The following is a 21,645-nucleotide window of genomic DNA, read 5'->3' as shown; positions in this document are numbered from 1 at the left end:
CAGAGGGGACTCTCTCGTAAGCTGAGACCCTCACGGCTGATAGGCTACGGTCGGAGGAGAAAGGAACAGGTGGCAAAGACAGGAGAGGCAGGGAAAGGTGATTGGAAAAGAGGCCTGCACCCGAGGGAGACTTGTGTTCAAACAAGGAGCATGCAAGCAGAGTAGCGCTCAATAATTTCATACCCTTTTCAATGGCAAGCTTGTCTCAAAACAATAGCTTCGATCGGGGACCTCTCTAATTGAGTCAAACGCGCCTGTTGGAAAGACGCCTTTTCAGCAGGCCGTTTCTCTGCCTGCCTGTTTCTCTCTCCGGACCCCGGAAACACATGAATTGTAATGCTTCCATCAAATCTGATTTGCTAGTCTTCCGGCGTATTTACATTTCGCATTGTCCTCAGTAGCTTGGGCCCGCTGGGCTTGGACGGGCGCCATTTGCACGACCCCCATCGGGGGCTTCCACGGGGGAATAGCTCAAGATCAGCTTGCTTTGCTAACCTCACTGATTGCTGGTGGGAAATGACTAGAACAGCTGCGACTCCTTCAATGGTTACAAAGAGGTCTTCGTGGCCTGCAGACTACAGAACGATCATCTGGCGTCGCAAGAGAGAAGTCCTGGGAAATCTGATCTCAAAGGACGATGTTTCATTGTTCCTCCCAGATGATTTGCCATAGATAGGTTTTTCGGTATCGTCCCCCTTTTGCCGCGCCTGAAGGATCGCAAAGCCCCCAGGACAGAGTATCTTCAGAAAGCATTCAAAGCCTTCCAAGCTGACCGCGATCCTCGCATCAAGGACATGGGCTGACGTGGCTGATGAAAATGCCCGGCTGGATTTGCCCATAGTCACCTAGCGAGCCTTCGGCAATGGCGGATTTGCGGCTTGTTCTCTTAGCCGCGGTACCTTGTCCAGAACTCTCCATGGAGACTATGGCAGGAGAGCCAAGAAACAGGCTCTCTTAATGCACCTGGCTGGAGCAGGGTAGACCCAAGGTGGTCGTCTGGCCCAGGGGAGCTCAGAGGGAGCGGCCATCCGTGCCTCTGTACGGCAGTCAGAATCCCATCCCTGGAATCCATTCCGAAGTGTCAGCTCCGTCCTAACGTGAGCTCAGTCGACTCTCGCTCCAAACAGGCCCACTGGGGATTCGGAAGACAGCGAAATGCATTCAACGCTTCCAAAAGGTGAAAAGAAAGTCTATCGTTTCCCTCTCTGTTTCTACTTTACACTTCCACCTCTTCTCAGGTACCGGAGCCCCTGCAGGGCCAGTTGGCTTAACAGGGCCTCTAAGAGGCTGCTTTTACCCAAGACTTGTAGACGTCTGACAGAAGCCATGTTAACTGGCCGAGCCGCGTGGCCCATGGCTGCTTGCTTTAGGATGCTTAGGGCTGATCCTGCGTTGAGCAGGGGATTGGACTAGATGGCCCGTATGGCCCCTTCCAACTCTATGATTCTATGATTCTATGATCCTGCGTTGAGCAGGGGGTTGGACTAGATGGCCTGTATGGCCCCTTCCAACTCTATGATTCTATGATTCTATGATCCTGCTTTGAGCAGGGGATGGGACTATATGGCCTGTGTGGCCCCTTCCAACTCTAGGATTCTATGATTCTATGATCCTGCGTTGAGCAGGGGGTTGGACTAGATGGCCTGTATGGCCCCTTCCAACTCTATGATTCTATGATCCTGCGTTGAGCAGGGGGTTGGACTAGATGGCCTGTATGGCCCCTTCCAACTCTATGATTCTATGAATCTATGATTCTATGATCCTGCGTTGAGCAGGGGGTTGGACTAGATGGCCTGTATGGCCCTTTCCAACTCTATGATTCTATGATTCTCCGGTTCCTAAAGCCGGTATCTGACTCGCGGGCCAGACGGTACCCCAGTCCTGTAACAAGGGAAGGGGGATTCCAGCGCTTTGTAACAGCAAATTGTGCCACAGCTGCACAGAGACCGGGCGCTCAGGACCCAGCAGGCTGCTCATGCCGATGGACTGTGAGGCAAGGCTGGCCGGGAACAGTTTGTGCGCTAAGGCTTGACTGGAATGAATTATTCCCACTAGAAGGGCAATGCTGGCAGAGTGCACCGTTGCAGGAGCGACTGAGCTCCATGGAAACACGAACGCCAGTTCTCCCTCCCTGGCCAGGCTGCAAAGCTCTCTTGGAGCATCAAACTCCTTGAGTAGTTCCGTCAGGAAGTCCGGCGGAGCTGTATGGTTGTAGGACGCAGAGCATGTGCAGAATTCTTTCTCCTCCTTCCGGAGACGCAGCGCAGTTCTGGACGGGTCCAGATCCGTATATGGAGTGACCCGTACATGGAGGGGTCATACGAAGGGAAGGAGCCAATCAAAAAAATGCCGATGTACTGCAGAAGCTCACGCGGGCGCACTGAATTACACACTGCCCCACTGCTCTCAACTAATCACAGAGGGACATGGGTAGAATTTCCCAAATACAGGAAAAGAGGGGTAAATACAGGAGTGGCCATCTTCAGCGCATCAAGGAAATGCTTTGTCGGATTCGGTACGAGATTCTTCCTTTCCGCTGGCAGGAAATCGGCGTTTCTTCTCTACGACGGCATGGCCTTGCTCTCTCTTACTGGGCAAGGAAATCAGCTTTACGTGCAACAGATTTGGGGTCTGGGTGGTATATAGGGGAGGAGGGCTAATGCGGGAGAGGTGAAAAAGGAGCAAGAGATGGGAAGAAGACAGCCAGGCCTGCCAGGAAGGACTCTTTCCCAGACCTGGGACCGAATCCCGAACCACCGAGGCTGCTGCAGGGAAAGCGCATGGAAAGACCTTCTGGGACCTCAGAGTCACATGACAGGAAGAGGGAGGTGGACTCATCTTCCCTCACGTCAGGAGAGGACTTCTCTCATCCCACCCCAGCCCAGGAAGTGGCTCTCTACAACCCGTCGAAGGAACCTGAGCCAAGCACTGAGGAGCACAGTGCTGCGTTATGGAACGCAGCCAGCGCCCGCCAGCCTCCGGGGCGAGGGAAACGGTTTGGAGAGGCTGCCGCAGGCGAGCCGTTCGGCGCTGCCTTGATTAAAATACTAAAACCCCTGTTCCGTCTCTCTCTCTTTTTTCAATTAAGGAAGGCTCTCTTAATGGGTGTCCTCAGCGGGGAAACCGCAGCTTGGAGACTCGAGCCACAGACCGCCAGACCGTTCTCTGACACCGAGCTTTCGACTCGGGCGAGATCTCGCCCGGAAAACGTTCATTGGTCGACGAGCCCGCAGGAAGGGGACGTTCCGCCACGCTTTCGGAGGAGCAGACCGGCCCGGCTGCCTGGTAATTGCTATCCTTGTTAAAAAAAACACAAAACCCTGAGTGCGCGTATGTGCAGAGAGCATCAATCGCTCCGTATTATGGTTCTGACAGATTGGCTGTCGGAGACAAAAGGATAAACCTGACAGGGAGATCTGTCAGAGATCCACTGGGGCGTTCAGAGTGCTGCAATATATGGGTGCCCAAAATGTGGCTTTCCAGATGTCCCCGGACTACAATAACCATGAGCCCCTGCCGGCAGGGGCTCATGGTTATTGTAGTGCGGGGACATCTGGAAAGCCACATTTTTGCCATCCCTACAATAGAGGAAACATCAGGCATGCCAACTCTTCCTCAAAAACAAAGAGACAGAGACAATGACGCCCCAGGACTATTCCCAAACTTGTGCTTACAACCGCCTACACATTTCTGCCTGCTGTTCCCGCTCGCCGTTAAATACTTGAGAGGTGATGGGGGACAAGGAATGGGAGGCAGGGGGCAGGGCCTGAAGAGCACACCTGGTTCCCAGCAGGCTTGCAATCAAAACAATGCAACCATCAAAAGGCAAGCCACTAGGCATTTATCCTGGGGGGAAAAGCTACCCACGCAAAAGGAGCAGACAGCTAAAAAAAGCTAGTGAAGATTGGGAAAAACCCAGCCCAAGTAAAAGGACGCGTTTTGGCTCGGCTCCTGAAAAGAAAGACAAATAGGCCCCTGGCCAGCCTCAAGGGGGAGGGCGATCCAGAGGGGAGGTGCCACCTCAGAAAAGGCCGTTTCCGGTCGCCGTCCATCTCGCCTCCCAGAGAGAAGGGCTTGAGGGGCGGATCTTAAAAGGGGGGCTGGAGCATCTAAGTATCTGAACGGTTGTCCCTTGGAGGAGGGCAGGGAGCGGTTCCTGTTGGCAGCAGAGGAGACGACCCGCAGGAATGGTTTTAAACTATGTGCAGAACGGTATTGGCTAGATCTCAGGGGGAGAAATGTCACATTCCAAGTAGCACAGCAGTGGAACAGGCTCCCTTAGAAGGTGGCGAGCTCTCCCTCATGGATGGACTTCAAGCGACGGCTGGACAGATACTTATTTTAGATGCTTTAGGCGGATCCTGTACTGAGCAGAGGATTTGGCCCCTTCCAACTCTAGGATTCCACGGGGGGAAGATGGCCCTTCAGGTACGCCACCCCAAGCCTTTTAGGGCCTGGAAACAAATGGGTAGCCAGTGCAGGCGGACCTTTCAGGACAGGAGCAGAGTCCTTCACCCTTGCAGGGCCATTATATTTGTTAGGGGGGGCAACGAGGATGTTGGGCAAGATGGTCCAATTTTCACAGGTTTTGACGGAAAGAACGAGCCAGACCCAGGAAATATCCACCTCCCCCAAAAGAAATCAACCCCTCCCCCAAGACGTTTTTGTCCCACCGTGCGGGATGAGCTCAACTGGAGAGAACAAGCGGCAGAGATACAAGCCAAACCGGGACAGGATGGGCGTGAGGGTTCGAGAATCTCCCACGCTCACCTCAAACCTCTCCTGCTCCATGCGGTGCTGGTCGTCCAGCTGCTGCTCCAGGTAGGCCAGGTTCCGAAACTTCTCCAGGTAACAGCTGTACTGCTTCTGCAGCTCCTCCTCGATCTTCTCGTATTCGTCCATGAAGGCTGGGCTGGAAGGGAGCGGGGAAACATGAAGGCAAGGAGCATGAAGGGCTGTGAGATTGGGGGGAAATATAGTCATGTTGACCTGCTCCTCCCCTCCCAAAATGGCCAAGGATGGGCCTGGGGGCTGGAAGGGGAGGGCCCCCAAGTGGGCATGTATATATCTCTGCTTCTGTCCTGCACAATCGCGCCACTTCTGAGGTTTCCTAAAGCCTGGAGAATGCTTCAGGGGGTTCTCAAGGGTAAAAAAGCTGAGGAAGGTGGTTTGAGATGGCCAATCCAGCGAGCCAGGCGAACAAACTAGGAGGTTCTGTGGCCTGAGAGAGTCTTGAAAACTACCACTCTTTTCTTTTTTCTCTTTTTAAACATGTTTCCAGCCCTCATGGTCACCGAGCTGCATGGGACAAAGGGAAAAGATAATAGAAAACGGATTTTATCTGGACAGCCGTTCTGGCTGACGCCCTCGGAATGAAATAAACTAAAGTAAACTGGAGAAAGGACATTGTTTAAAGACTTCCTTTATTATTACTGCTTAATAATTGTTTAAAGCTATAAGGATCGGTCTTGTCTTCTCGGTTTGGGACAAAGGGAAGGCAAGGGAACGCAAAAGGCCAAAACACCACACAGCAGATGAGGAAGAAAAAATCTCACGTTCTTTCTGTGTTCTAAACTCTCAGGGGGCTGGGAAGGATACAAAGAAGCCTGGAAAGGCGATTATGCGGAGAGAAGGGGAAAATGCATTTGGGATGTGCCTCGCGGAGGGCCTTGTCTCCGAGACAGCTCCCTCTTCCAACATTAGGCTTCTATTCCCTTTGAATGCAAAGCATCGGATCGGTTCGATCTCATCCTCTTCTAATGCGTCCCGGATTTCTTAAGGAGGGCTTTTTTGAAAAGCCACCTTTAATTATTTGGTCACGACTTAAACGAACGCTGTGGCAGCGAAAAGGACCGATAATTTGGGGAATGAGAATGGATAATTGCCCAGGTGGGAACGAGCAGGTGGCTGGTAAATTGGGCTGGTCACGCTCGGTGAACTGCAGCCTTCCTCCAGCTCCACACCCTCCCTCCAAACCGTTCCGGGGAGCAGGAGGCCTGCAGCTGTCCGGGAGGGACCCCAGCCCTTACCGAACGCTCTGGAGGGTCTGCAGCCGCTTCTGGCTCCGCTCCAGCTCTGCCTTCCTCTTGTCGATCTTGGCTTCCAGGCTGGCTTCGTCGGCCGCCACGTTGCTGAGCAGGTCTTTGGTGTTCTGGACCTGCTCCTGCGAGGAATTGGGGAGCCGTGAGGTGCCATTCCGGGAGGGTGACGGGGGCAGAGACCGGGGTGAGTGGGTGGATGGGAACTGCCGTGCCCAGATGTGAGTGCTCTCCTGAGAGCCAGTTTGGTGTAGTGGTTAGGAGAGCGGACTTCTAATCTGGCGAGCCGGGTTTGATTCCCCGCTCCTCCTCCACATGCAGCCAGCCATGGCACTGATAAAACGGCTCTGGCTGAGCAGTGATATCAAGGCTCTCTCAGCCTCACCCACCTCACAGGGTGTCTGTTGTGGGGAGAGGAAAGGGAAGGCGACTGTCAGCCGCTTTGAGACTCCTTCGGGTAGAGAAAAGCGGCATCTAAGAGCCAACTCTTCTTCTTCTTCAGGAATCTCAGGGCTCTCTCAGCCTCACCCACCACACAGGGTGTCTGTTGTGGGGAGAAGAAAGGGAAGGCGACTGTAAGCCGCTTTGAGACTCCTTCAGGTAGAGAAAAGCGGCATATAAGAGCCAACTCTTCTTCTTCTTCCTGTGGGAGGGGTGTCTTTTGCAGCTGGACCTTTGCCATGGCTTGCACAGGAACGGGTGAGAACCACATTTTAGGCTAAACCCAGAACCTTCCAGCCCTAACGGCATGCTCCTTCTCCATGGGCCTCTTTGTTCCGCAGGCCTTTCTGAGCTGAACCTTCTTGGCAGAGCTTTTTGATCCAGGGCAGCGAAGAGCGATGTCTTCCTGCTGGTGGTTTCTAAAGCCCTTGAATCAGATCATCAATTCCCCGCACAGCCCCTGCCGCGCGGGGCCGTCCCACTTACCAAGATGTCCTTGATAGCGATTCTCATCACCTTCTCCGTCTCGTTTATCTCCAGCGGTCTGGCGATTGCCTCGGTTCTCATCTCCTAAACAAACCAGCCCCACCCACCCCCGGAAAAAAAGAGGCAAATGGTAATTGAAAGATTAAACCTCGGGGTTAATATTCACAGCCCCTTGGACAAAGCAATCTGCATAACAAATGGAGCGTGGCACTCATATTCGTGCACTGCGATTCGAAGGCCACGGCAGGGCGGGAGCACTTTCCGTGGGGTTCGTATAAAGGCCCCGGATTTAAACCTGAGAGCCTCTCCCGAGGACGGTCCAGAATCCCGGCAGCTTCACTCATTGGCTTTAGCCCCCAACCTTGTACCCGTGAAGCTGCCTTCTACTGAATCCGACCCTCGATCCGTCAAGGTCAAAACTGTCAACACAGACTGGCAGGGTCTCAGCCGGAGGTCTCCCACATTGACTGCCCGATCTAGGCTTCCCCAGCCACGGCAGGCATGTGCCCAAAAGCTTATTACATGAATTAAATTCGGTGGCTCTGAAAGGTGCCCCTGGATCCAAACCGGCCTACGACTTCCGGACCGCTTGCTTTTCAGGACCGGCATCTCAGCCTCGTTTCCCAGCTGTCAGATTGGGGGCTGCGGCGCATTACGCCCATCGGAATGAACACCGTGCAAGCGTGTTGGCACCTCCCCCGAATTTAGCAAGGAGTTGGTCAGAGGGACGGCGGGAGTGGGGAGCCAAAGACCCCCCCCCTCCCGGCATACCCCTAATGCATTCACGCCCCCTCTTGGAGGTCCAAGGGTGCTTAGAAGGCGTTGCCAGCGCGCAAGGACTAAATCTGTTCGGCGCGGTTTGGGAGGGAGGAGAGAAATCCATTTACTGCCCAGCAGGCATCTGCTCGGCGCTGACTAACAGCGGGGACGCGGCTCGGTAATTACGGGAAGTGCCCTTGCCAAAACTCCTTCAGGCTGCTCAAGAAACGCGTCCGAGAAGAACGAGCCGTGCCGGAACGGGCCTCAAACCAGCAGACATTTTGCAGGGCTACCGTCCTTCCTGGCGTGGTTTAATGCCCAACTTGGAGAACAAAGCTGTAGGGGTGGGTGGGGGGTATGTTTTTGTCACCCCCTCTGTCCAGAGAGCAGAGAGGCCGGCGGGGCAACAGCTGAAGCAGCGGACTTGCCTCAGGGAGCCCCGAGTTCAGATCCAAGAGTCGGTTGGGATAAGGGACTAAGATCTTGGGGACCGAGGTATGAAGCCGGACCGAACCGGGGACGTTCTGCGTGCAAAGCCGGGGCTCCTTGAGAACGGCTTGCTTTTGTACGAAATTAAGAAGAAAAGAACGATGCTCAAGCAGAAGAATAGGAGGACTCACTAGAGGGATCGGGCCCAAAGCGAGGGAGCAGGTAACAAGTCGGGAACAATGGAAACCTGCTTCTGCCGAACATTTGCTCCAATTAACGGGGAACGTGCTTCACTCGAGAGGCCTGTGGCTCGCCGTTTACCAGGGCCGAGAGTGTAAAACCACCAAGGCATTTCACAACAAGCCGCTCATCAGGAATCAGGGAAGCAGAACCAGCAATTAACGGCGAGGCACCCAAGCGGAACACCATTTGGGGCAAATCACCTCTTGAAAGAAACAACGCCTCAACCGCGTCGAGATTAACGTGGGCAGAGCGGAATCGCACCGTTAAGGAAGGAATTTTTTTGTTGACGTCTAGGAAATTATGCAGAAAGGGAGACGACCCGGGTTCTGAGGTTCTCTAATGGGCCTCCTCTCGTTGCTTGGCTGGATCGTTTCTCAAAGATGGCAGCAAGGGAAAGAAGCGTTCGGTTCCCGGCAATGCGTTTCGGGGGCCGCGCCATCTTTTAAAAAAATAACTGAGCAAAAGTAATGTTGGATGAAACCTTGTTGCACATGAAAGCTTATCCCTTGAATACGCATCCAAAGAACTGTGCCTGCCCCCCAAGATTTCTCTCTTAAACAAAATGTTGTTGACGTGAAAAGGGCGGAAGAGGTGTGCAGGCACGCCAAAGCTTATCCCTTGAAGAAAAGTTAGTTGGTCTTAAAGATACCGCTGGACTCAAAACTTTGTTCTCCTGCTGCCGAGGGGAATTTCAAAAAGGAGGGCAGAAGCGGTGACCGCTGGCTGGGAAAACAAGCCAGGGCTTACCGAAAAAGGGGAGTTCACCACTGCCCCGCTCCCGGACTGGCGAGGGGCTCTCTAATTTGGAGCACAAAATCCACAGCTCTTCTTGCGGATTTTGTTCTCGGCAAAGGCCAAACCGCCCCAGCCTGCCGTGTTCCGACGCACAAAGGAGAGAGGGAAGTTGGCCGGGATTATTTTTTAATGAGCGAGCGGCAAGCGCTGTTCCCGGTGTACGGTGACTCCTGCCCTCTCGTCTGCCTGGTTCCTAACTCCGCGGGACAAAAAGCCAGTGCTACCGAAAGCTGAGAAGTTTTGTGCTTCCTGACAAAACAGCAAGGGATGGGGCGCGGGCCAGTTCCTGAAACAAACACAGTCGCCATAGCGTGGCTTCGAGATTCACGAAAGCAAGCCGATGGTTGCCAGCTCCGGGTGGGAGAGACCTGTAGATTTGGGGGGTGGAGCCTGGGGAGGGCGGAGCTTGGGAAGGGGAGGGACCTCAGCAGGGTACAATGCTGTCGAGTTCAAAGCAGGCGTTTTCTCCCGGGGGCCGGATCTTCGTCTGGAGATCGAGTGGAAGGTGGGAGTTCGCCAGGGGTCACCTGGAGGTTGGCAATCCTACCGAAAACCCACCGAAGGTAGGGACAGAGTTCAACGAGATTGGGACATGCTGCGAAAGGGCAGCAGTGCTCCCACTCACTGGCGGTCTTATCCTGGATGCTTGAGGCTGATCTTGCACTGCACGGGGGGTCAGACCGGATGGCCTCTCTGGACCCCTTACACCTGTACGATGCTATAAAGATGCCCCGCATGCTCCCAGTGGCAGGCCTACCTCGAAGGTATGACAGGCACGAACTCGTGCAGAGCTGTTTGAGGGCCACTTCCCCTGCCACCCCTTCCAGCACCTCTGACCGTGCTGCGTCTTGGTTATTAAGACGTCAACCATCAAAAAGCAATCTCCGCCCCACCCACCCCGCCCCCGGCACCGCTCGGCTGCAGCGCTCAAAAAGATGCTCTGAGATTTAATTGTGTTTTTTTTTTAATGGCCACATGCTGCTTGTGAGATCTCGGCTGCGTCTGAAAAGAAGTTGGATCCTGACGCAGCTGCAGATGGCGTGATAGACGGGGAGCGGTGAGGAGCCGACCGGTTCTGCAGGCGTGCTGCATCCATAGAGACGGGGAGGGGAGCAATGGAATCAACCTCCACCGGGGGGGGAGGGGGGAGTGTCTTCCCCCCCCCTCTGACCGGCCTCAGCCTGTCTGCCAAAGAGGGTCACCCCACTCTGCTCCTCTCCAAGGAACCTCCAAACCCTTTTTTTTCCCCCTCCCTGCGAATGAGCTGCCCCCCCCCTGCTGTATTACCTTCAGGTTTCGGAGGCCACCCTTTACCGCCAGGTCACTGCCTCGGCTCCCTCCCATCTGACCCCCGCCCTCCTGGGCCCCCGCGGGAGCTCTTTCCTGCCTGTTCCTTTCCTGGTCTGCTCGTCTACCTCCGCCGCTGCAGCTTGCTCCCCCCTTCGGCTTCTGGAGCTGGCCCTTGACCCAAACTTGGCCAGTCCTAGGCTCGGCCCATCGACTCATCCTCATTCGTGCCTTCCAGGCTGCATCTGAGGATTGAACCCGGGACTTTCTGGGCTCTCTGCAGTGTGTTTTGCTTGTAATTCAGGGACATCTGGGTGGTTTGGCCACCTCTGCATGATGTCATCCCTGTTCTCGGCTTCTAAGCCTACCTGAGCCTACCTTATAGGAGTGTTGTGGGGATGGCCAACAGGGCAAACCACAAGCAATGCTCTGGGAGGAGAACACATTATGTAACGAATCCCCTGCAGTCCTAAATGGAGTTAAACCCTTTAAGCCCACCGAGTTCAATGGCCCTTGAGGGGAGTTTTCTCTGATTGGACTCCGGTGAGCCTCCCTCTCCAGAGCCCCTCATCGCAGCCTGCTCCTCTATAGGGAAGAATCAGATTTCTGCCTACACGTTTTAATATGCACAATTTAAAAAAAAAAAACTACATTAGAAATAATCCATGTAAACAGGTGCCGTGTCATGCCTTTCCAGACACCCTGTTCCTTTGCATTTTAATTGTGAACGTAAACGCATATTTTACATAATCCCGGCTGACGCGGGCAAAAAAGCCCCCACGGGACCCACCGCAATTCAGCTTCCAGGATGCAAACGGCCTCCCCCTCCCCCACCAGCTATGTCAAAGGGCCCGAAGACGGCCTTGTCCTTTTGTCCCAACGCTCCCTGGGGATGGAGAATACCCAACCTGCACTGCTGGGGCTGACACCGGGGCTGGGAGGGGGAACTGGACGGAGACGCTGGCTACGGTGCAACTTCAAAAAGGTACGGCAGAGGGGTGACTCCGTGTCTCTGAATCAACCGCCTCTGCGGCTCCATCTGAGGACAATTCCCCACGGCAACTATCATAGGTGTCACAGCAAAAGGCTGAGCGGTGCGGTGCCTTGGAAGACCCCCTAAGAAGTGCCAGGAAGGCGAGGCGGAAGTGCCAGAGTCAGGTTCCAAAACTAATCTCTTTCCCGAGACAGGACAGGAGGCGAAGAAGAGATGATGGCAGCCCGAGAGCCTGTTAAGATCTAGCTGAGGCGCCCCCCCTTCAAAAGGCATGAGAGGAAGGGATGAAGGGATCCACGGAAGTCGGCCACAACCGTCCCTGATCGACTGACGTCGACCCGTGGCCCACCTTTCTCACTTGGACTCAAGGCGGAACTCAATCCACAGGGCGGAAGGTCGTCGGTCGGGTTGGGAACAGACGGTTTAACAGGAAACAGGTAGACCCGGCAGAGACAGCAGTCGGCCACTCACTGAGTCGGAATCGGAGGGAAGCAAAAGCTTAGCAAAAGGACACCAGGGAGACAGAAAAGAGTACAAGCCCAGAGGAGCGGGATCAGGGGCAGGATGGAAAGAAGGGACATTTAAGGAGGAGGTGGAAACGGACAGAGTGGAGAAGCGTGTCCGGTCCAAAGGTGGAGACGCCAAGAGGGATGGAGCTCACGGATTTGGGGGCAACCACCATCCCAGTCCTGGGCTCACGGAGAAACATCCAAGCCCAGGGATGCCCAGCAGGAAGTGGCCGTCGTCTCCTACAATCCCTAAGCAAAGGTCTTCCTCTTGCAGCCTTCCTGCCCACTTACCCTCAGCTCCACTTCTTTGCCCAGCAGGTCGTAGACGGACGCGCCTTTGGAGGTGATCTCGGACGCCAGCTGCCTGGCTGCCTTCAGCTCGCCAATCTAGACCAACGGGAGAAGCAGAAGGCGGTGACCTGCCTGGCAGGCCCTGGTGTTCCCAGGGGGAATGATAACAGATATGCACACATTGCCAGAAAACAGCGGCGGCTGGAAGGGCCTAACGCTCCCCCATCCCTAGGTTATGCAGGGCTCCTTTCTGCACAGGTTTTGGTGAGCTTGAACCGTGCTTGCAAACAGCATCCTCGCCCAGCCTAATCAGAAAAACTAAACCCTCCCTGCGAGGAAGAACGCTTCCGGAAGCGAGAGGAGCAAAAGGGCTGTACCTGTCGTCATCAAGGGACGTGTTTTCTCAAGATGCCCAAACATAGGGGGGGGGGGGAAGACACACACAATCGGTTTTCCCAGCAAGGCAGGAACAAAACGAGAGAGGAGCACAGCCGCGGAAGAGGCCAGTCACCAACGGCAACGCCTAATTGTTCCCTGGAACCGAAATAAGAGCGTGAAGCGCCCTTGTTGCCAGGCGTGCAGCCCGCGCTCGTCTCCTTTCTGCCTGGGCAGGAGGATGCTGACGGCTACGGCAGGGTTCGGCTGGGATCGGTCCCGACTGTCCCCTGGGAGGACAGGGGACGCACAAGGCCCTTGGGTGCGGATCAGCGCAGCCGCATCGGCCGTATTCGAGGCACAAGGTCGCAGTGGCCATGGCAGGCCAAAGCGGGGAGTGAGTTAAGGGGGTGGAGGGGGGGGCAGCCACCCACTCAGTCGGCTGCCTAGCTTCAACTACCAGTCCAGTGTGACGCCACTAGGGGTGTGGGGTTACCCTGGGGTAACGCCTAACCCTGGTTGGGAAACCCCAATCCAAACGGCTAGGTTTCCACCCCACCATGAACTCCTATGAATGAAAGCGGGAGATGAGTCTCCTCTCCTGCTGGAGCCCTCCCACTCCGCCTTCCTGCTGATCTCGTATTTATTATGTATCAATTCAATTTTGACTGCGATGATTTCTTGAGTCGCTGGGAACGGCAGGTAGGAGAGGAGGCCCTGTTCTGCTGACCTTTCCTCTGGCACAGATGTGGCCTGGGCTCATGTCATGCCACGATTCCACCCAGTGGTACTCCGGGGGCTTGGAGCAAGACAGAAAAGAGGAAGAATATGTCCCTGCCCCCCCAACAGAAAGGCCGCTTTTAGAAATGGGGCTGTTTTATTTTTAAAACCAACTCCCATTTTACCTACAATGGCCTCCTGTCAAGCTCAACAGCCGCCTCAACAAGGCTCCGGGGAGCGGGAAAGAAAGGCTTTCGACAGCGGCGTCTCGTCCCAACCTGAACGGCCCTGTTGGGGGTCATCAGGGAAGGTTTTCTGGAGCCCTGGGGCCAGGGTCGCATCTTATTTGGGGAGCACAATGGCGGTTTGCTGCAATAATGGGCATTGATTTGCAATTATCCCCCGTGCGTCGGCTCCCAGGTTTAAGGGAAAAGCTTTTAAAAGCTCTTTACGAAAGAAAGAAAGGGGGGAAAACAACACAAAGATTGCAATTCTCATGAGGACAGGCCACAAAGCCCAATTTGGGACCCCCGGAGAGAGAAAGCAAGGGATGTTTCCCCAAAGAGCAATTAACTTCTTTACGGAGCCAAGGGGATGTTGGTGAATCCCATTCCATCACCGAGACGTTCTGTAAATCAGAGATTTGTGCCAAGATTATTATTTTTTTGTGTGGAAGAAAACGTCTCTCCCCTTACTCTTGAGCCGAGGTCAAACTTGAACTTCCCCACGTCTTCCTCGTCCACGTCGACGGTGTCGAGGCCCTTGGTCTTCATGGCGTTGTAGAGCACAGAGGTGATCTTCAACAGCTCTTTCACCGCGTAGCCGTCGGCCTGGTACAGCTTCTTGGTGTTGAGTTTGATGTGAGCCTTGGTCGCCTAGGGAGGGACAGAAAAAGCTTGAAGAAGGACCTCAAACCGCCTGTTCTAAGGCACCGGTTTCAACCCGCTGGTAGGGGCCACTGTCTGGAAACACAGTGGCCTTTGGCCACGCAACTGAGCCCAGAGTTCTATCACAGGACGGAGGCAAAGGAGAGCATGTAAGCCGTTCCCCAGGGCTGACGGGAATCCCTGTGCAGTGCATTAACTTCTGCGCTGACCGATCCCCTAATTAGCTTAAAAAGACAGTCAGCCTTTGGCTTAATTGGCACCTCAGCGCCGTTCGCCTGCCGCCCTTGCCGGGGTCAGGGACTCTCCCGGAGCGCCGCGGTTAATAAGACTGCTTGCCTTGACAAACCCTCTTCTTTCGACGGTCCTTGTGGACCGGCAATGCCGCGCTCCTCTCCCAGGCATGTGCAATGGGCCAGACGGCTGTGGACATATCCAAGAACGCCGGATAGAAAAGACGAAGGCAGGAGGCGGACGGAAGAGCGATAAGGCACCCAAAGGGGAGGAGGAAGAGATGAGGTACCCGACTCCCTTTCCCCCCAGCTGAGCTGCACGAGCTCCTGCAGGGGATCTCCTCTCTACTGTACTGGGCAGGCTGGGTGTCCCCAACCTTTCAGAGCCTGTGGGGGCCTTGGAAATTCCAGCACACCGTGGTAGGCACAGGGGCAAAATGGCCACCGCAAAACTGTTGCTGCAGAAGGGCAGCCAGGGCGAGATTTTTAAAAACCTGGCCAATGAAGCATCCACTGGCTGATTGGAAATTTTATTCGGCAAGCGCCCCACCCCAAGCATATGGGAAAGCATCGCTGAACGGACTGGCCGGCATGTTCCCAGTGTGGACCATATGCTGCCCAAATCCTAGCCAATAACAAACGGGATAAAAGTGGAGGGGGGTGACGGAACATATATAAACCTGATCGCTGAGGTCTGACCGACACAGCAGAGTGGTCAGAGGATCCGGGAGACACCGGGGCCAACCCCCTACTCTGCCGCTGAAGCCCCCTAACCAATCTCCGGCGTCTGTCTCTCACCTAACCGACCTCGTGGGGTTGCTTGTCGTGAAGATAAAGTCAAGGCACGGAGGCGACACGGCAGCGGCTCCTTGGGCGAGAGACTAAGGGGCGGGTGCAAAGAGCTAAATGAAACCATTATGTCTGGGAAGGGACAGGAGCTCTCTCACTTTGGCGATGTTTCAATACATTCAGGGCTTTCTGTGCCGGACGCGCTGCAGCCCACCCAGAGGCCCGCTGACGGCAGCCGCCGCACCCCCGCAGAATGTCCCTTTAACGCGGCTTCTTGAGCAAACACAAATCTATTACCCTGTTCCAATGAGAGGCTGTCCCCTGCGGTCTCAACACAGAAGCCTTCCACGGGGCTAGAGGGACGGGACAAAAGGATCAGGACAAAATAAGACGGGAGTAGCGCAGAATCTCAGTGAGAAAGGTGGACCATTATTCGTGTAAATAAAGGGGTTGCTGCAGCCTGGAGGCAAAGGCATTAGGGGACATGGAGGGGGTTTGAAGCAACGGGCACGGGGAAGAAAGGAGGCTGCGGGAATTGCGGAAGAAGGGACACAACGGAGTAGCTGCCTGAGGCTGGGGGAGTTGCTCCCCCTTTCCCAGTGGTTACCATGGCAAAGGGAAGAACAGGGAAACAGGGCAGTTCTTGACCAAGCACGGTGCATCATTGTGGGCTGGGCTGGCCTAAGCAATGTTCAGCTCGGGCTTGCCCTAGAGTGTCAGATTCTCCGGAAGCTAAGCAGGGTCGGTACTTGGAAGAGAGACCACCCAGGAAAGCTAGGGTCGTGGTGCGGGGCCAGGCCATGGCAAATAACCTCTGAAGTCTCTCGCCTTGAAAACCCCAAAGAGCGGTTGTCACTAGACAGTCGGCAACACAAAAATTACGCAGAGGTGACTTTTAGAAGCCAGAGGTGAGAAACGATCAGCTGGACACACTAAGAAAAAGAAGAGTTGGTTCTGATATTCCGCTTTTCTCTACCCGAAGGAGTCTCAAAGCGGCTTACGGTCGCCTTCCCTTTCCTCTCCCCACAACAGACCCCCCCGAGAGAGCCCTGATATTCCTGCTCGGTCAGAACAGCTTTATTACTGCTGTGAGGAGCCCAAGGTCACCCAGCTGGCTGCATGTGGGAGAGTACCGAATCAAACCCGGCTCGCCAGATTAGAATTCCGCACTCCTAACCACGACACCAAGCTGACTAACTAAGACAAACAAATTTTTTTTAATGCTGTCATTCCAAAACAGTACCCACACTCTTTTTTTTTTTTAAGTCATAAGGACCTGCTTTATGTCAAACATTGGAAGGAAACATAAATCTGGATCCCAGCCGGGGGTCTGAAAGGGCAGCCTCGCCGGGAAGGCTGACGAAAAGCATTCTGAAAAATGTTGTTAGAGCCGACGCTCCTCAGATCCATCTAAGACACAAAGCCGAGAGAGATCGATGCTTGTTAAGAGGATGGGGACCCCGTTGGCCCAACAGGAAAACAACACGCTTTCTGCATTGCTCAAATAGCGACAAAATCCGGCGGAGTCGAAGTTCCGACAATTTCCCCGTGGCCGCCGCGAAAACCCTTCTGCTGAGATGGTGGATAATAGTGCTTGGCACACCACAAAGGCACTCTGGGATCATTACGAAACCATCTTCCCCTAGCCTCAGTATCCGCCCTCTCCTTTGCGGGTGGAAACGCTCGAGACGACAATCAGCCAAGGAAAGTGGCATCATTAGGGCGGCAGTGGAAGTGTGTTCGGGGTCCCTGTGGCAGGCAGCCCATGTTTAGACACAGATTGCCTCCCAAATACAGACCCCCAAACAGCCTCGTCGCTCGAGGTGGGGAGGGATCGCCCCGTGATCAAGTCAAGCGGTTCGAAGTCCAGCCGAAAGCTCTGCTGCTGTGGAGTCAATCAGCCTCTTTAGACAGACGGTCCCTAACAAGTCCCCCTAGTTAACGGGGATCGACAGCTCCAGTGCCGTTCCTCAGAACTTATGGGGAGCGCCTGGAACAGCCAGCCACCACAACGGGACTGGGGAGTGTGTTACGCGATGAGCACAGCTTGTTAAAAGATGAAGAAGCTGGAGGAGCAGAAGCAAAGGTGCCCAACCCGGGGGCCCGTGTTCCACGCTGGCAAATTGCCTGCCTTGTTACGGTTTAAGGCTTCCAAATCCCGTTTTCCCGTAGAATGGATCGAAGAATTCAGTTGGTAAAAGGCCCGGGGATGGGAGGCCCAGAACAAAGCCCCTGAAAATGCGGAGTCTGCCAGTGCTGTGCGGCCCCTTAACAAGGCACGCCGGGGCTCAGAAGAGAGGTCTAACCGAGAACCCCTCTGGCTTTGGTGGTTAGACTCCCGGGCTCAGAGCAGCTGAGTGGATTATCTAGACTGTGCTTGTGATTCAGTCCTTTTAAGGCGGGGGGGGGGGGAGCAACCTCCCAGTCCCTCTCCGGTCAACACAGAGAACTGAGATAACAAACTTGGTTCGGTTTATCTACATTTTTGGACCACTGGATTCTTTTATAACCCGAACCCTGAGTAAGCCCAGCGTCAGATTTCTGCCAGGTGAACGGCAAGATTCGGAATCTTAGGTGATTAAGGAAGCGGTCACTATCCTGGCGGCTCCCGATGCATCAATAATCTACCTAACCTAGCAGGGTGCAATCAAGGGTGCTAATTCCTCGGTTCAACCGAAACCTCACCCTTGACTATGCCATTTACAATAAACAAACTGAAATCTGTTGGCCAAGGGTGCTGAGCAGAATCCTTTCTAATTGGATTCGACGTCCTTGGATTGCTCAGGGGAGCATGGAAGTGTGGCTCAACCAAGGAAGGGGCGGCATCATGGCTTAAATTCCCCATTTTTGTCAGAGGGACTGGCTCCGGCATTAAAATTGCCACCTCCCAGAAGAAGAGCCTCAGGTCACTTCAGTAGGGGTCTGATTATGTTTTGTTTAAAAGGCTGCCATGTAGAGGATGGAGCAGAGTTGTTCTCTCTTGCCCCGGAGGGACGGACCGGAACCAATGGGATGGAATTAATTCAAAAGAAATTCCGTCTAAACATCCGGAAGAAGTTCCTGACAGTCAGAGCGGTTTCTCAGTGGAACAGGCTTCCTCGGGAGGTGGTGGGTTCTCCATCTTTGGAAGTTTTTAAACAGAGGCTGGATAGCCATGTGACGGAGAGGCTGATTCTGCAAAGGCTCAAGGGGGTGGCAGGTGACAGTGGAGGAGCGATAGGGTTGTGAGTGTCCTGCACAGTGCAGGGGGTTGGACTAGATGACCCAGGAGGTCCCTTCCAAAACTATGATTCTACGATTCTATGATTCTTTTCCAGTTGACCCAAAATTTCCTGTAGCCTAAGCATTACCTTGAGGGGCTATGTATACATTCATAGCTAAAAGTCGAAATCTATTGAATTGTACAGCTATGGCCGAAAGTTGGGCATTTGGCCCTAATTTTACTCCTGTGGCTTCAAATTTTGTAGAAACTAGAATAGAAGAAGAAAAGTTGGCTTTTATACCCCGCTTTTCACTGCCTGAAGAGAGTTTCAAAGCGGCTCAGCCAGAGTAACAGTGCACCCTTCCCTCTGGCCTATACAGAGCTACAGAGGGAAGGGAAGGTCCAGGGAAGTTTGCTCCTGCTTCTTACAGCGCCGACAAAATGCAGAGTGTAGCTGCGTCTGTTCTGTCCCGGCATTTTAAAACAGAGCGACTGAAGCCGTGCGGAAAAACACATCCGTCGGGCTTCTCCCACAATGGATCAGCGGTCAGGGACGGGGGAGCACAGCTGGAAATTGGTTGAAGGCGGGCAGGCTCTTTGAGGCCCACGTCCATTATCAGCTGAAGATGATGAGACGGTAATTTCTGTAGAGCGTTTGTGTCTCCCTGCCTGCTGGCTCTATTGTGCGGTTGTACCCACTGTGAGTTCTCTCCCTTTCTGAAGCAGAATCGTATCAAACGAGAGCAGAGGAGGCAGCAGTACCCTGGTTGGGCTTCTCACAAAGGACGAGCGAGCGGCGTTCAGGCAAACGAAGAGCCGGACTCGGCGGCGTGAAGCCCTGGAATAAACGGGACCCCCGTACAATCCGTGAACAGACTCACCATGAACTGAGCCACGGCCTTAATGAAAAAGACACGATCTTGCTCCGTTTCCACATCTGAAGGGATATCGGTCTGGGGCTCGTATCTGCAAAAGGAGACGGGTGTCGAGTTAAAAGGCAAGCTGGTCGGACGTTAGCAAAGCAGGCAAAGGCAGGCAGATTAAAAAGTCGATCAGGGTGCGCCGCTGCGTTTTGTCTGCAGCAGAAGAAAAGAGCCAGAATCCAGGAGCACCTTAAAGCAAAATTGGGGGCAGGGAGGAACATTCATGAGTCATGGCTCATTTCTTCTGATGAGTAAGATATTGTCTTAAGATTACACAGTGGGAAAAGGAAGCCTGAGTATATTAGACTTCAAGGCTTCAAACTGCAACGACAAATAAACCAGGTTTGGTAGTCTTGTTGAGTATCCCAGAATTGGAAGGGCCCATAGAGGCCATCTAGTCCCACCCCCTGCTCAGTGCAGGATCAGCCTCAAGCAACCTGGATAAGAATCTGTTCAGCTGCTGCTTGAAGACCGCCAGTGGGGGGAAGCTCCCCACCTCCTTAGGCGGCCCGTTCCACACCTGAACATATCTGTGAACATTTTTTTCCTGATGCCTAGCCAGTGCTGTTCTAAAAGGTAAAGGTAAAGGTATCCCCTGTGCAAGCACCGAGTCATGTCTGACCCTTGGGGTGACGCCCTCTAGCGTTTTCATGGCAGACTCAATACGGGGTGGTTTGCCAGTGCCTTCCCCAGTCATGACCGTTTACCCCCCAGCAAGCTGGGTACTCATTTTACCGACCTCGGAAGGATGGAAGGCTGAGTCAACCTTGAGCCGGCTGCTGGGATTGAACTCCCAGCCTTATGGGCAAAGCTTTCCGACGGCTGCCTTACCACTCTGCGCCACAAGAGGTGCTGTTCTACACATAGCTTAAAGCCATTCCTGCGGGTCTGAGCCTCTGCTGCCAGCAAGAACCGTTCCCCGCCCTCCTCCAAGTGACAGCTTTTGAAATACTTAAAGAGAGCCACCCTGTCCCCTCTCAACCTCCTCTTCTCCAGGCTGAACATTCCCAAGTCCCTCAGCTGACCACCCCCTACTTTCTAATATCGGGGTGCTCGCCTTCCCCAGCCAGAGCGGCACAGCTAATAGGTCAGTGTGTTACCAAGTTGCCCAGGCATGGCAGATCTGCCTCACCGCCCGCTCCGTGTTATTCGCAAACTCCCCAGACGGCAACAAAGCCACCCGATGTTTCCGGTCCACCTACGCGTCTCGCTGACTCATCGCTTCACGCCGGGAGCGCGTCAGCCCACCGTTCAAAGCGAAGCCCATCTCAAGCTGTCGCACGCCTCCCCCAGAAATCCTCGCTGAGTCGGCTAGGCTGAGTCGGCTAGGCCTTCTACCTGGATATTTTGGAGGCTTGTTTCGCTTCCAGCAAGCCCGGACAGCTTGTTATCTCCTGCAGCTAGGACTGAAGAGGCTCTCCGAGTCCTCTCCGCATACCCTGAAAGCTCGGAAGAGCCCTGCCGGGTCAGGCCAGCAGAACAGAGGCCAACCGGTTGCCCTGGAAGGCCAAGCGCAGAGGGCAAAGCCTTGGAGAGCTGGATCCAATGCTGCATTGGGGCACTTAGAGCTGGGTAGAGAAAAGCGGCATATAAGAACCAATTCTTCCTCTTTGTCGTCTTCTTCCTCCTCTTCTTCTTCTTCCTCTTCCTCCTTCTGTCCATGATCCTGGCTTGCCCCCTTTTGAAGCCAACTACCTCTGTGGTCATAACCACCCCCTCTAGAAGTGAATTTTACTAAGTAACTACCCGCCGGGCAAAGAAATCGTGAAACAGCCAGGCAATTCTCCTTTTATAAATGGGTGCAGTTTTAGGAGCGCCTTTCTAGCAGGGTCACATGAGATTACGGTATTGAAGCAGGGAACGATGGTCCTCTATCACATCTTCAGACATTTGGGTTGTTTCTTTCCTGGCTAGAGGTGCTGGCTGTGAACTGTACTATCCTTTGAGGGGAAGAGCGGTCCAGTGCGAACCTGAATTGCGTGCAGGTGGTGGTGGTTACTTGCCTCTAGAGTTGCCTTTTGATCCCTGTTGCTTTTGCTATAGCATCACAAGGCTCCCGTGAGGCTGTTGGTTCTCTTCTGAAATAAACTACTGAGGTTTATTTTTGCCAACGCTCTGAGTTTTCCCTGCTCCCACCTTCAGAGGCTGTGCTCCCAGAGCGCTCCTCAGACGGGGTTCAACGCGAGGCAAATTTCAGAAGAGTCATCCTTGAGACGGAAGCGGCTGGATGTCATGCATATGGAATGG

The 21,645-nt window shown here is 54.1% G+C and overlaps 1 protein-coding gene across 4 annotated transcripts in view; it reads right to left on the bottom strand.

Moving 5' to 3' along the window:
* CLUAP1 (clusterin associated protein 1) overlaps nt 1-21,645 on the bottom strand; it is a 58,087-nt gene that overhangs the window by 8,001 nt on the left and 28,441 nt on the right. For all 4 annotated transcript variants that reach the window (XM_077316985.1, XM_077316983.1, XM_077316984.1 and 1 more), the window contains exons 3-8: nt 19,357-19,441; nt 14,063-14,242; nt 12,273-12,368; nt 6,966-7,049; nt 6,030-6,163; nt 4,771-4,912 (exon numbers count right to left, since the gene is read on the bottom strand). In XM_077316985.1, the coding sequence (XP_077173100.1) occupies nt 4,771-4,912; nt 6,030-6,163; nt 6,966-7,049; nt 12,273-12,368; nt 14,063-14,242; nt 19,357-19,441 (721 nt within the window). The remainder of the gene's footprint in view (nt 1-4,770; nt 4,913-6,029; nt 6,164-6,965; nt 7,050-12,272; nt 12,369-14,062; nt 14,243-19,356; nt 19,442-21,645) is intronic.

Source organism: Paroedura picta, chromosome 17, assembly GCF_049243985.1.
Source record: "Paroedura picta isolate Pp20150507F chromosome 17, Ppicta_v3.0, whole genome shotgun sequence".
Lineage (NCBI taxonomy): Eukaryota > Metazoa > Chordata > Lepidosauria > Squamata > Gekkonidae > Paroedura > Paroedura picta.
This window is presented reverse-complemented; position numbering and strand designations above follow the sequence as displayed.